This window comes from Tenrec ecaudatus, chromosome 18 (assembly GCF_050624435.1).
Source record: "Tenrec ecaudatus isolate mTenEca1 chromosome 18, mTenEca1.hap1, whole genome shotgun sequence".
In the NCBI taxonomy this organism is placed as follows: domain Eukaryota; kingdom Metazoa; phylum Chordata; class Mammalia; order Afrosoricida; family Tenrecidae; genus Tenrec; species Tenrec ecaudatus.
Window position 1 is genome coordinate 16,992,691 of NC_134547.1, and position 12,621 is coordinate 17,005,311.

The 12,621-nt window shown below is 61.0% G+C and overlaps 1 protein-coding gene across 2 annotated transcripts in view; it reads left to right on the top strand.

Moving 5' to 3' along the window:
- The window catches only part of GRIK5 (glutamate ionotropic receptor kainate type subunit 5), a 71,890-nt gene extending 63,383 nt beyond the window's left edge, over window positions 1-8,507 (top strand). For both annotated transcript variants that reach the window (XM_075536424.1, XM_075536425.1), the window contains exons 16-19: window positions 1,184-1,409; window positions 3,608-3,736; window positions 3,820-3,941; window positions 8,085-8,507. In XM_075536424.1, coding sequence (XP_075392539.1) covers window positions 1,184-1,409; window positions 3,608-3,736; window positions 3,820-3,941; window positions 8,085-8,507 — 900 coding nt within the window. The remainder of the gene's footprint in view (window positions 1-1,183; window positions 1,410-3,607; window positions 3,737-3,819; window positions 3,942-8,084) is intronic.
- Window positions 8,508-12,621: the final 4,114 nt, after the last annotated feature.

Sequence of the window (12,621 nt, forward strand, 5' to 3'; positions counted from 1 at the left end):
CCTGGTTCAGGACCTGAATTGGTACACATGCCCTTTAGCCTTTATCAGCTTCCAGCCTCCTGTAGAGGGACCCCTAGGCATGGAGAGCAGCAACCTCTATCTTGCTACCTAACGGGGTTTGTTGGGATGTATTTTTGGCGTATTGGGGAGCAAGCACGGTTGACCTGGAAGCTTGAGTTACAGACGGCAAACCGCCCCCCCCTCACCACCACCACCAAAGTACCTAGATTAGCTCCTGTACGTCTGGGGTAAAGAACTTTGGTGGGACATTGGCAAAGCACCCAACTGCCCACTGCAAAGCTGGCAATTCAAGCCACCACCAGGGGTCCCTCCGAGAAAAGACCCGCTCCTGTAAAGATCGCAGCCTAGGAAACCCCATGGGGCTGCTCGGCTCGGTCCTAGAACACCACTCTCTAAGTTGGAATCAACTCGATCACACCCGACAAGTGAGCAGAGTGGTGACCTGATGTTTGCCAGGTTGTGTAAACCAGGTGGGCAGGGATTAAGGGAGTGGAGGAGGGGAGCTCCCAGGAGAGTGTCCCCAGGTGGTTTGGGGAAGTGGCTGAGCAGTGAGAGGGCCTCTGAGACATCCAGAACGCGTCACGTCGGGACCTCAGGTCAAGCAGGAGCGGCAGGAGTAGGAAGACATGGGGTGCTCCTCTCCAACCTGGCCTCCACCCTCCTCGGGGCTCCCCAAGCTCTAGGACTGTAGCTGGGGTTGCGGTTACCCAAAAGGTTTCCACTGGGTCCGTGGCAAGCAAGTTGTCCTACTTGGGACGGATGTGGGTCTCCCCGAATCGCAACTGGGACCCGAGTAACTTTGAGAGTTGACAATCTTCCGCCAGCGTTTGAGACAAAAGGCTGGGAGCCCTGGGAAGACAGGGCTGGTGTCAGGCGGAGCCTTGCCTGGCCTGAAGACGGGAGAGAAGCAAGCTTGAGAAAGAGGTGTAAGCCCTTCTCCCCCAGCCTTGGGTGCTCAGGGCCCACACTAATGGGTGGGCTTGCACCTGGCCCTGGATGGTCATCAGCTTGACTCTCTCTTTGACTCTGTCTTCATCACTGTTAATTTGAGGGGGGCTCCTTGAAGGGCAGAGGACAGGGCGGGCCTCAGAGAAAGGAAGGGAAGTGGGTGGGGGGCACCGAGATCCTCACCCTCCTCCCCGCTGTGGTCCCCTCTGCCCAGAACTCGCGGTACCAGACGTACCAGCGCATGTGGAACTACATGCAGTCGAAGCAGCCCAGTGTGTTCGTCAAGAGCACGGAAGAGGGCATTGCCCGGGTCCTCAACTCCCGCTACGCCTTCCTGCTGGAGTCCACCATGAACGAGTACCACCGGCGCCTCAACTGCAACCTCACCCAGATCGGGGGCCTCCTGGACACCAAGGGCTATGGCATCGGCATGCCCCTGGGTACGGCAGCCGGCAAGGGCGAAGGAAACCCAGATGTGTGAGCAGGCCGAGACCAGGCTCCGTGTGTGTGTGTGTGTGTGTGTGTGTGTGTGTTCTGGTTGCGTAGCCTCAGGCAGATGGGTTTGCCATCCGGACCCTCTGCCCCCTCACCTGTGCAAATGGACCTGGGAGCCATCCGTCCCAGCCTCATGGCTGTCGGGAAACCCCAGTGAGACCGCGCAGGTACAATGCAGCACCTGTGGACATGATGCTTGCTTGCAGGCTTTCCCCCACCGACCTGGGACCCGTGGAGGGTGAGCCGGTGGTGGGATTTCCTTCCCATTCTCTGCACCAAACCCACAGCCTGCTGCAGGGCAGGTGCGGAGACAGTATGTGATGGATGGATGGATGGATGGATGGATGGATGGATGGATGGATGGATGGATGGATGGATGGGCGTAAGAGGGACTTGGTGAATAGTTGTTTGGTGGATGGACGTTGCCAGGACTCTCCAGGTTTTGGAGTGGTGGGTAAGTGAGTAGATGGATAGACATCATAGACTGGAGAATTTTTAAATGGGTGGATCGGTGGATGGATGGATGGATGTTCCTTGGATATACCAAATTACATTTCAGGACATGCTACCCAGAAATCCATCACCAAACGGCGTGGGCATGGCATGAAAATCACCTGCGTGTGAATGTCTCCCCATACTGGTCATTGATTCTTGCACAATAACGGTCTCCCTGCCATCGAGTAGGTGCTGACTCAGTGCCACCCAGCTGCAGGACAGGGCAGAACTGCCCCTGTGAGGCTCTGAGACCATAACCCTTTGTGGAAGGAGAGAGCCCTTTCTCCCTCCGAGTGGTTTCAAACTGCCGACCTTGTAGTTAGCAGCCCAATGCATAACCACTACACCACCAGGGCCCCTGTTCTGGCATATCCAGACACCCTCAAATGTAGCTACCGTGCCCCAGAGTCTGAGCTGCACCCGGGCAACAGGAGAGCCTGGTCCTGCAGGGATTGGGCTCTAGAGTCCCAATGGCCTGGGTTCAAATCCCCGGTCCTCCCTGACTCGCTGTATGACCTCAAGCTAGGGTGTCACCTTTCTCATCCAGGATGCTGGGTGTGTTAAGCCCTGCCTCACAGGACCACTGTGAGGCCTGACTGCCTCCCAGTAACTCAAAGACCTGCCTGATGAATACTGATGACTCTGACTGGACTGTATCCCTCGTCTCTGGGCTGTGCTAGACACCCAGCAAGTGTCTTAGTGAGCAAAGGAGTTAGGATAGAAAAGGGAGGGGAGGCAGACAGGGGCCCACGGATGGTTTAAGGGCCCTATCTGCAGGGTGGACAGGAAGACAGGTAGTCTAACTTGGAGCCGTGCAGAAGAGAGGTGTGGGTGGTGGGGGTCCAGTCACTCAACAGATAGGTCTCAGGCCCTCCTGGGGACCCAGTACTGTGCTGTGGAGTCCATCCTGATTGATAGCGCCCCTACAGGACAGGGCAGAAGGGCCCCTGTGGGTTTCCCAGGCTAGAACCCTGTAAGGGAGTAGAACACTTTGTCTTCCTCCCGGATTGCGTGCGAGATGCTGAGAGTCTCACCGCAGACTTGCCTCCACCTTGTCGCAGACAGATGGCCAACAGGCGCAGAGCATTTAGAGACTGCATTCCGTTCGGTGTGCCAACGGCTCCCAAGTACATGAAAAGGCAGAGACTGGTGGGGCGTGGGGGGCTGGCTATCATCCACAAAGCTGTCAGAGAAGACCCCCTGATGGGGCACCACCCGAGCAGAGCTCTGAGTGAACTGAGGGCAAGATCTCCACTTCGAGAGCTCAGAGGTCCCAGGGTCAGGCTGTCCTTGGTTCCCATGAGAGCACATTGAGTCGTGGGGGCACTGGCTGCAGGGCCTTGTGTGTGACAGTGGAGGCCACTGGGGAGTTTTGAGGGTGGTGTAAGCCAGGGGGCATACGGCGGGAGGTGACTGTGTCTGGCCCGCCGGCTGCCATGCTGAGAGAGGTGGGGCTGGGGAGGCCTGGAGGGGGACAGAGTGGAGGTGGAGGGGTGAGAGGACAAAGGGCTATAGGGCCGGTGGGAGGCAGCGGTCAGACTTGAAGGGGGGGCCAGGAAGGCCCTGAGGGAAATGGCTGAGGTTGGTCCGGGCTTGGGGCTCTCCGGTGGTGAGCACCGTCCGTCTGTCTGTCTCCCCGCTGGGCCAGGCTCCCCATTCCGGGACGAGATCACACTGGCCATCCTGCAGCTGCAGGAGAACAACCGGCTGGAGATCCTGAAGCGCAAGTGGTGGGAGGGCGGCCGGTGCCCCAAGGAGGAGGACCATCGAGCTAAAGGTCAGCCCCCACCGCCCGGGGCCCTTTCTCAAGTCCTGCCCTGTGCCCACACAGTCCCACCCACGTAGCCGTGCCCCCCCCAGGTCTGGGCATGGAGAACATCGGGGGCATCTTCGTCGTGCTCATCTGCGGGCTCATCATCGCCGTGTTCGTGGCCGTCATGGAGTTCGTGTGGTCCACGCGGCGGTCGGCGGAGTCCGAGGAGGTCAGGACCCAGCGGTGGGGGGAGGTGGTGGCCTGGGAGCGGGTGACCTGAGGATGGGGAGAAAGGACCACTCGAGGTCAGCAGGGGGAGCTGGGGGGGGCGGGGGCGCGGGGAGAGAGGTGAAAGCAGACATGGCAGATATAGATGGTTCCAGAAGGTGGGTGAGGCAAGCAGGCCAGAGAGGCTGAGAGAGCCCAAGGGAATGATGGAGAAAGAGGAGGGGCAGGTGACAGCAGGAGGGGAGGGGAGTTGAGGGTGCTGGAGGGGAAGAAGGTGCTGGAGGAGGGGAGGGGAGAAGGGTGTAGGGTCAGTGGCAAAATCAAGAACCAGGAGGGGAAATGGTGGAGGGGGAGGGGGAACCATGCGGGTGCCACTGAGGAGAACAGGGATCTACCCTCTCAGGCTACCACCTCCTCCAGGACCCTGAACGTGCCCAACATCCACCTCGCACCTCCGTGGTCCCAGACAACTCCTTCATCCCCTCTCTGTCTCAGCCAGCCGCCAGCCCCTCCTCCCTTCTGCCCCCCCTGAGAGATGTCAAGGAGTCAGCGCAGGGCCCTGTGTCCCCTTCTATACCTACTCCCTGCTATTCCACATGCCCCCATTAGTTGCTCTGAAGGAGCTGCTCCCCATCCTGGATGAGGGAGGGAACCCCATCAACCTGCACCCTGATCACCTCCCACCTCTCCTCCCGGGACACCTGCTACCTCCCCTACCCCCACCTCCTTATCAGCTCAGGTCCATCAGCCCACAGACAGCGCCCCGCCCCTCAGGCCCTTCCTGCTGCTTCCCAGCCAGTTTGGGGTTAACTTCATCCCAGTTCTGCCCCTCCCTGGCGACCTTCCTGTCCGGAAACCCAAGGCCAAAGCTCAGTCCCCAAAATCAGTAGCACAGCTGGTGGCAGCCTCTGCTCAGAGCCCTGGGTGCTGGGACACCTCTCTCTCCTCCTTGTCCTCCGACCTTGCCGGCTTCTTCACCAGGTCCTGCCATCTCCCAGCATCCTATTGGTTGGTGGGGAGGGAGCTCTTGGGCTCATTCCTTCGCCTCTGCCCCGTCTTTCTTCTCCCCTCTGGTCACACAGCCAGGCTGATGGCTTCTAAAGCCACCCAGAGGCCTTTGGCTCCTACACGAGTTGTCTGCTGCTGTGTCACAAATCACCCTCCAAGCCCAGAGGTGGAAAACAGGCAAGCCCTTCGCTGTCCGTGGGTCAGAAGTCCAGGCGCAGCTTGGCCTCGTGGTTCTGGCTGCCCAGGGCCTCGGATGACTGGGCCGCTCTTGTCTGAGGCTTGACTAGAAGTGGAGGGCCCCCGTTCCACAATGGCTGACTCACAGGGCTGTAGGCAGGAGGCCTGCCTACATGTCCTCAGATGGCCGCTGACTTCTCCCAGAGCAGGCGGCCAACGAGAAAGCCAGGGAGAAGCCAAAAGGTCACGCTGACCTAGCTGTATTCTGTTGGTCACACAGACTGGCCATGAGACAGTGTTGGGGGGGAGGGAGGGGGAGGGGTGTACACCAAGGCTAGGATCTCTGGGGCAGCGTCTCCGCGGCTAGCTACCCTAACTCCCAAATGTGTGTCTCCCGAGCGAGGGGCCCTCTCCCCTCAACTTAAGGATTGTAATTCTTCTCCATATTTGCTATCTCCACACAGCGGCCTGGTGGGGGAGGTCTCACGGTCACATCCCGTGTCCAGTGTTGAACTTGGCCCCCTCACAAGGCAGTGTCACCAGATTCGGGCCACAGTATGTGAAGTTACTCTTGCCAACACCTCCCTATTTCACACCTAGGCTGGTGTCTCTGGACAAGTCCTGTTGACTCTCTTTAAAAACAAAACTTCCTTCACCACTATCAATCTGGTCCAGCTCCCACCACCTCCTCTCTGGGTCCAAACCAACTTCTTCTCTGGGTCCAGCACCGACCGTCTCCTCTCTGGGCCTCCCACAAATCTCTTCTCAGCAAAGTTCCCACGTGAGCCTCTAGAGGCAGGACAAGCTTTCCCTCCCAAAGGGCCTCCCTGACTCAAAATAAAAGTCAGAATCTTGACCGTGGCCTACATGTCCACCCAACCAGCCTCTGCCCCCCTTTCTCCTCTCTCCTCACTCCCTTCATTTCACCACATTCCAGCCACCCTGAGCTCTGCTTGCCAGCCTCAGACATGCTAAGCCGCTCCCACCTCAGCCCCTGCCGTCCTTTGATGCTGGTACAGAAATACCACCAGAACTCCATGCTCCCTGCCACCCGGTCCATGCCGACTCAAAGCTACGACCCTAGAGGACAGGGTAGATCTGCCTCTGTGAGTTTCTGAGACTAAGTCTTTACAAGAGCAGAAAGCCTCCTCTTTCTGCCACGGGGCAGAGGTGGGTTCATACTGCTGACCTTGTGGTTAGCATCCACAATGCCAGGGCTCCTGAGAAGGACCACAGCGGAGGATGTGATGAATTGGAATTCCGTTTCCCACAATTGAAGAGGCTAGAAGTCCAAGTTCAGAGCCCAGCAGGGGGGCTTGTCTGCTGGCTCAATTTCTCTCCCATTCTCCCTTCTCCCCATTCCTGCGTTCTTGGCCATCTCCACCAGTACGGCTCTCTCGCCTCCCGCCAAGCACCTTTCCCAGCTGTTCCCCACCTCTTTTTCTAACTCAAAAGTGATTGGCGTAAGACACACCTGCACCTTGATGGCCTCACGAACACAGCACGGAGCATCCCATTTCCAAACAGAATCACCTCGACAGGCATGGGGGTTAGGATTCCGACGCCCGTAGGCGGAGGGGACACAATCCGATCAATAACACCCTCCTTGCTTATACCTTGGGCTGCATTCTCTACCCAGCCTGCTGGTCAGCAGCATTTCTTTCCACCCGAACCAGAAGCCCTTCTTGGCCATCCTGTTAGGAAACTCCGCATGCCCTCCTACCCGCCCCCCTTCCCACCACCTCCTCTGCTCTATTGCTCTCCATGAATTCTCTATCTCAGAGCAGGAGCGGCAGCCTCCACCCCTGCCTTCTCTGACGCCACCAGCCTTTCACCACCGGCGCCATGCCAGAGGGCACAGTCAGCCGTCCAATGAGTGCCCAAGGCCTCAGACACCATCCATCAGCCTGACGGGCTGGGCTGGACACACGGCGGGGCATTCCCCTGACCTCCCCGTCGGGTTTGGAATTTTGCCAGCATGACCCACAGGACCCCAGGAAGTGCTATACTTCAACCGTGATGTCATCATTCTGGCAGAAGGGAAACAGATACAGAGAGGCCCTTGGGAGGGTTCTCAACCCAACTGAAACTTCCAGCCCCCTCCCCAGGACACACCGTCCTCCCCAGGCATCCATCATCGCTCTCCTCCCCCAGTGTTTTTGGATCAGACGTCTCTGTGGGGGTAGGAACAGTTGACTGGACCCAATCATCGCCCACGTTGTCAGCAGTCAAACCAGTGTTTGAAAACCTAGTCACCCCCCACCCCCGCCCCCGCCCCATGACTTCCATTGTGCCCTCTCCCTCACCCTGCCAGCCCCCACCTCATTCATGCTGGACTCCTCAGGGGTAACAAAGATGCCAGTCCTTGGGGAAGGGCAGGGTTGGTTTTAGAGGCCACTCCTCAGGAGCCAAGGGCAGGGACCCCGTTCTTTGGCTCGGCGCCGATGAAATACATGTAAACTCTGCTCACCTAAGGTGCTATACGCAGGGGCTTCGGAGAGTCCGTGGGGAAATGGAATCGAAAGACAACGGAGAGTTTGCACGAGCGTTTTGAGCCGCCCTCGAATATATTCATTTGCCTCTGTGTTCTCTGCCTCTGCACAAGCAGAACCTCCGTGAGGGCAGGGGTGTGGGTCTGTTTTGTTCCCTGCTGGAATCCTGGGGGTCGAGTCAGAGTAGGTGCTCAATAAATGCCCCAAAGTAAAGACTTGCCAGGAGGAGATGGCCGGCCCGGAGGAAAGGAGCAAGGGGAAAGGAGAGGACGTCCTAGGCCCAGAGTGAGGCAGGGCCAAGGGCCTGGGTCGATTCCAGAAGGAACCCCGAGGAACAATGAGAGGGAACTGGATCAGGCGCCCAATATGGGGACAGAGACCAAGGTGGGGCAAAGCAAGTGAGGCCGAAGGGTGGGGAAGGGAATGGAAGGTGATCGCCACGCCCGCCCCGTTCTTCCCCACCCCAGGTGTCGGTGTGCCAAGAGATGCTACAGGAGCTGCGCCACGCGGTGTCATGTCGCAAGACGTCCCGTTCCCGCCGGCGACGGCGCCCGGGCGGTGCGAGCCGCGCCCTGCTGTCGCTGCGCGCCGTCCGCGAGATGCGGCTCAGCAACGGCAAGCTCTACTCGGCCGGCGCGGGCGGGGACCCGGCGCACGGAGGCCCCCAGCGCCTCTTGGACGACCCGGGGCCCCCCGGGGGCGCGCGGCCCGCCGCCCCAACGCCCTGCACCCACGTGCGCGTCTGCCAGGAGTGCCGCCGCATCCAGGCTCTGCGGGGCTCGGGGGCCGGCGCGCCTCCCCGCGCCCTGGGCGCCCCCGCCGAGGCCACCAGCCCGCCGCGGCCCCGGCCCGGCCCGCCCGGCCCCCGCGAGCTGGCGGAGCACGAGTGAGCGCGGACGGGCGCCCGCACTGACCGCAGGCGGAGGGCCAGGCCCAGGCCGGCGGGCCGCAGAACTTGTGCCCTGGGGCGCCGCACGCCGAGACTTTGCCTTTGGTTCCCGGCGAGGTTCGAGGCTCGGCCCCGAGCCCGCCTGCGCCCCCTGGTGAACTCACGCGAGGGTGCCTGCCGCGGACGCTCACACTCGGCCCGCCACTGCGGGTGAGGGGCGCGCAAGACCCAGGACCCCAGGAGCCTGGCCGGCCGGGGACGCAGGCCCCCAAGACTCGGTGCAGCCCTCCCCACTTCCGGAGGAGGAAAGGGCCTCCTGGCGGATGGGGGTCCTCCAGCACCCCTTGACTCTTCTCTCTCTCTTTTTTTGGGGGAGAAACCTCAGAATTTCTATGAGAGCCCCTCCGAGGGAGGGGGTCAGTTGGGCCCCCATCCCTCCCCCCCCGGCACACCCCAGTCCCTGTTGGAATAAAAAAAAAGAACAAAACCCCAATCCCAGGGGTACCGGGTGTCAGTTCCTGAGGGTGCCAGGGCATGCGCAACGGTGTCAGTCACCACCGCAGTCTGCGCCCTCTGCCCGGAGGTCAGCCCCGTGGCTGCACCTGGCCCTCCCCAGGGACCTTGCCTCCGGACGCAAGGAGGCCACGGCCGAGACCGCAAAACAGATGGAAAGACCCGGAGAGACACGGCCATGGAGATCAGCTCGGGCTGGGGGAGGGCTAGAGAGCCGGCGCTGGTGGCGCGTGTGCCTGGGCTGGAGTGATCCAGCCAGTGGGTGTGCAAGGCCCCCCTCAGCCGCCTGTGACTGTGCCCCTGTGTCCCTGCTGACATTGTCGCCTCCCCCCCTGCCCCTGGAAGGAAGTGAGGAATCCCTGTGGAGGTGGGACCTGAGGGGGAGGTTGTTGGGAGAAAGGTGGGATGTCTGCCTGCCGGCCCCGCCCTGCCGCCCCGCGGGAGGTTTCTGTGGAAACTGCAGCTGGCAGAGGACGAGTGAAGGTCACCGGAGAGCCAGAGCGAGGCGGAGAAGGGAGAAGGAGGCAGAGAGGAGGATGGGGCGCTGTGGAGGAGGGACAGATGGGGCAGGGAAGGGAGGGACAATGGTAGGGGCACAGAGATGCATGCGAGGGTGGGGGGGCTGGAGGAAAAGAAAGAGAGGCCCCGGGGTGCGACAGAGACCGAGATGAGGACGGCGGGAAATCAAGCGAACTCATTGCCAGGGAGTCATTCCAGACTCACGGCGACCCTATAGGGTGAGATCAAAATAAAGCCGGTCCAGAGGGACGGGCTTAGGGTGAGGGGGTGAGACCCCAAGCTGTAGAAAACTAGGTGGAGACTGGAGGTCCCCGCCCCCGCACAGGCTGCGCGGGGAGCTGTCCGTTCAGCACCGGCCAGCGGGGCCGCAGCGCGGCGCTGCGTCCCCTTCGCTCCAGGGCCTTGCTCCGCAGTCCTCGGGCCCAGACCCCTCCGGGCCCACGGCAGGCCGCTTCACCCAGCGCCGGAGTGTCCACCTGGACCTTGGACACGTGCTGTGGGCACCCCTCAGGGAACCTTGGGCATCTCTGCCACGCTAACCAGTGACCCTGCCCTTGGGCTGGACTCAGCCAGGGTGATTTGAAAGTGACTGCAGACATCCCGGGTCTGTGTCCATCCTAACACCACGTGGCCCGCCAATCTCACCCCCTTTCTGCGTGCCCTACCCCCATTTCTGCTCCAGTCTCTCTCCCTCATCACCCCAATTGGTCTCTCTGCGTGGCTCTGCGTGGGGCCCTGGGTCTCTCAGTCACCTTCACCAAGTACTTCTGTGGTTACTGTTTTGCCAGGCCCTCTGCCTTTTTCCGTCTGTCTGTACCTGCCTCTTCGTGTGTGTGTGTGTGTGTGTGTGTGTGTGTGTGTGTCCCTGCTTCCCCTCAGGCCTTCTCCTCCATCCCTGTGACCTTCCCAAGTGCCCAAGTGTTCCCTCCCTTTCTGCCACTTCCGCAGGGCCCTGCTGGGAGCCCAGTGCTCAGTCATCACCAGCCTAGGGTGTGAGGAGGGAGTGCCTGGGGAAGAGGGGTGGGCAGGAGGGGGCGGGACTTGAGCCTAGGTCTGTGGTGGTGTCGTGAGGAGGGGACAGAGGCCTCCCCCAGGCCAGCTGAGAAAGTACAGTGTCTCCAGGGGGTCCAGAACCCCTGCCCGGCTTCCTGTTTCCCTAATGCCCGCCCCTCTGGCCCAGGCCCCTCCCTCCAGGCCAAGGTGTTGGGAGAGGGGCGGGCTGATTTGTTGACAAGCTCTCCCTTCCCTGGGGTGGGTGGGGGGGGCGATGCACCTGGGTTCGAAGATGTGGCTCCTCCCCTTCCCCCAGTCTCCATGGCAACAGGCCCTGTCTGCAGGCCCAGCCTCCTTTGCTGCACATCCTCGGCCTCCTTGTTACCACGGCAACAAGGGACAGCGGGGAGGGATGGGGACAGTCAGAATACAGGCTGGAGAGGAGGCTCTGGGGGAAGCTTCCGTGGGTTCCCCACCTACCCAAGGCTCCCTGCTCCTCTCTGTGGCTCATGGTCAACCTCTTCGCTCTGAAGTCTTTCTCTCTGACCTTCAGCCTTTCACACATTTCCCTGGCCTGATTCTTCCCTTCGCCCACCCTGCCTGCAGACACAAAGATGGTCCCCTGCCCTTGCCTATGTCCCCCACCTCTTCAGACCCACAGATGAGCTAGGCACCACGGCGTGAGGCCGCTACAGAGGCAGCTTTCCTGTCTCCATCTTCCAGTGTCTCTCCGGAGTGTTTTTCGTGGAGCAAACTGATGTTGGGGTGTGGATAGGGGTGCCCAACTCCTCAGGCGTTGGCAGGGTGGCTGGCTGCAAGGGGTGTAGATAGGCCTAGGGTGCGGGGTCAGCTGTCACTGTGTGTGGGCCCACGCCTACCCCAATGGGTGTGGATGCAGGGGCAAGAAGGGGTATGCAACAGTGTGGCAGAGCGTGCCCTGTGTGGGGGTGTGCGCCCATAGGCTGCTGTCGTGCGATTTGTGTTGGTGAATGACTAGGCGCTGTGTGAGTCTGCACCTTCTGGCTTGTGCAAGGGCAGTGTAAGGCCCGTGTGTGCAAGAGGGTCCCTAGCGGAGTGTGTGGACGAGTGGGTTTCCTGGGTGTGTGGTGGGCTGGGCTTCGTGTGAGCCTGTGAGGTCATTTGGGGTGGGGAGGAGGTGTGCTAACCCTATGTCCCCATTGATGGCTGAGTGTGGGGCTACTGTAGCTTGTGAGGGGTCGTACCAGGTGTGTTTCTTGTGTTTCACGATTGCACGCTTTGGAGGCTCTGGGATTGTGAGTTGGAGTAGTGTGTGTGTGTGTGTGTGTGTGTGTGTGTGTGTGTGTGTGTGATGGAATGTGACTGTGGACTGGCGGTATATCCTGCATTTCCTGGGCCTCACGGTGGGACCCTCCCTGGACATCTGGTGAACCGGCCATAGTGTATGGAGAGGGGACCTGCTCCCCTCTGTAGGTGCCATCCTCATTTCGGGGGTCCTCATTGCTTTTGGGGTGCTCTTTTCCTCCTGGACAACATCCCCCACAGTCTCAGGGCCCCCTGCCTCCCTTCCAGGGTTCTCTAGGTCCCTTTCCTTATGACTGGGCCCCCCCAACCCTCCTCCAAACTTCTCTTGCCCTGATGGTACCCCACCACCACCACACACCGAGGGGATTTCAGGAGCGCCTCCTCTCTCAGCGTTCCTCCACCTCAGAGACTTTGCCCTGCACTGCAGGGTCTTGGGAGGGGATGTCTCCCTTTGCGGTGGGGGGGGCGGGGGGTCTCGGGGATTCCCAACCCCACCCCCACCGCAGCGCTCCCCCTTTTCCGAGGCGCCGCCACTTTGCAGAGACTTGGGGGGGGGACAGCTGCAGTACCGGGGGCGGGGCTGCGGGCTATCTGTCACGCGGTGGCGCCGCCGATTGGCCGCGCGCGGCCCCCCCGCGGGCCCGGGCATATGAAGAGGCGGAGGCGGGGGCCACCGCAGCCTCTGTGCGGAAGGACCCACGGACGGACTGACGGAGGCGCGGGTGCTGCAGAGGTCCCCCAGCCAGAGCCCGCGCCTGAGCCCGCCCTGAGGCCCCTGCCCCGGGTCCCCGCCCGCCCGCCCGCCC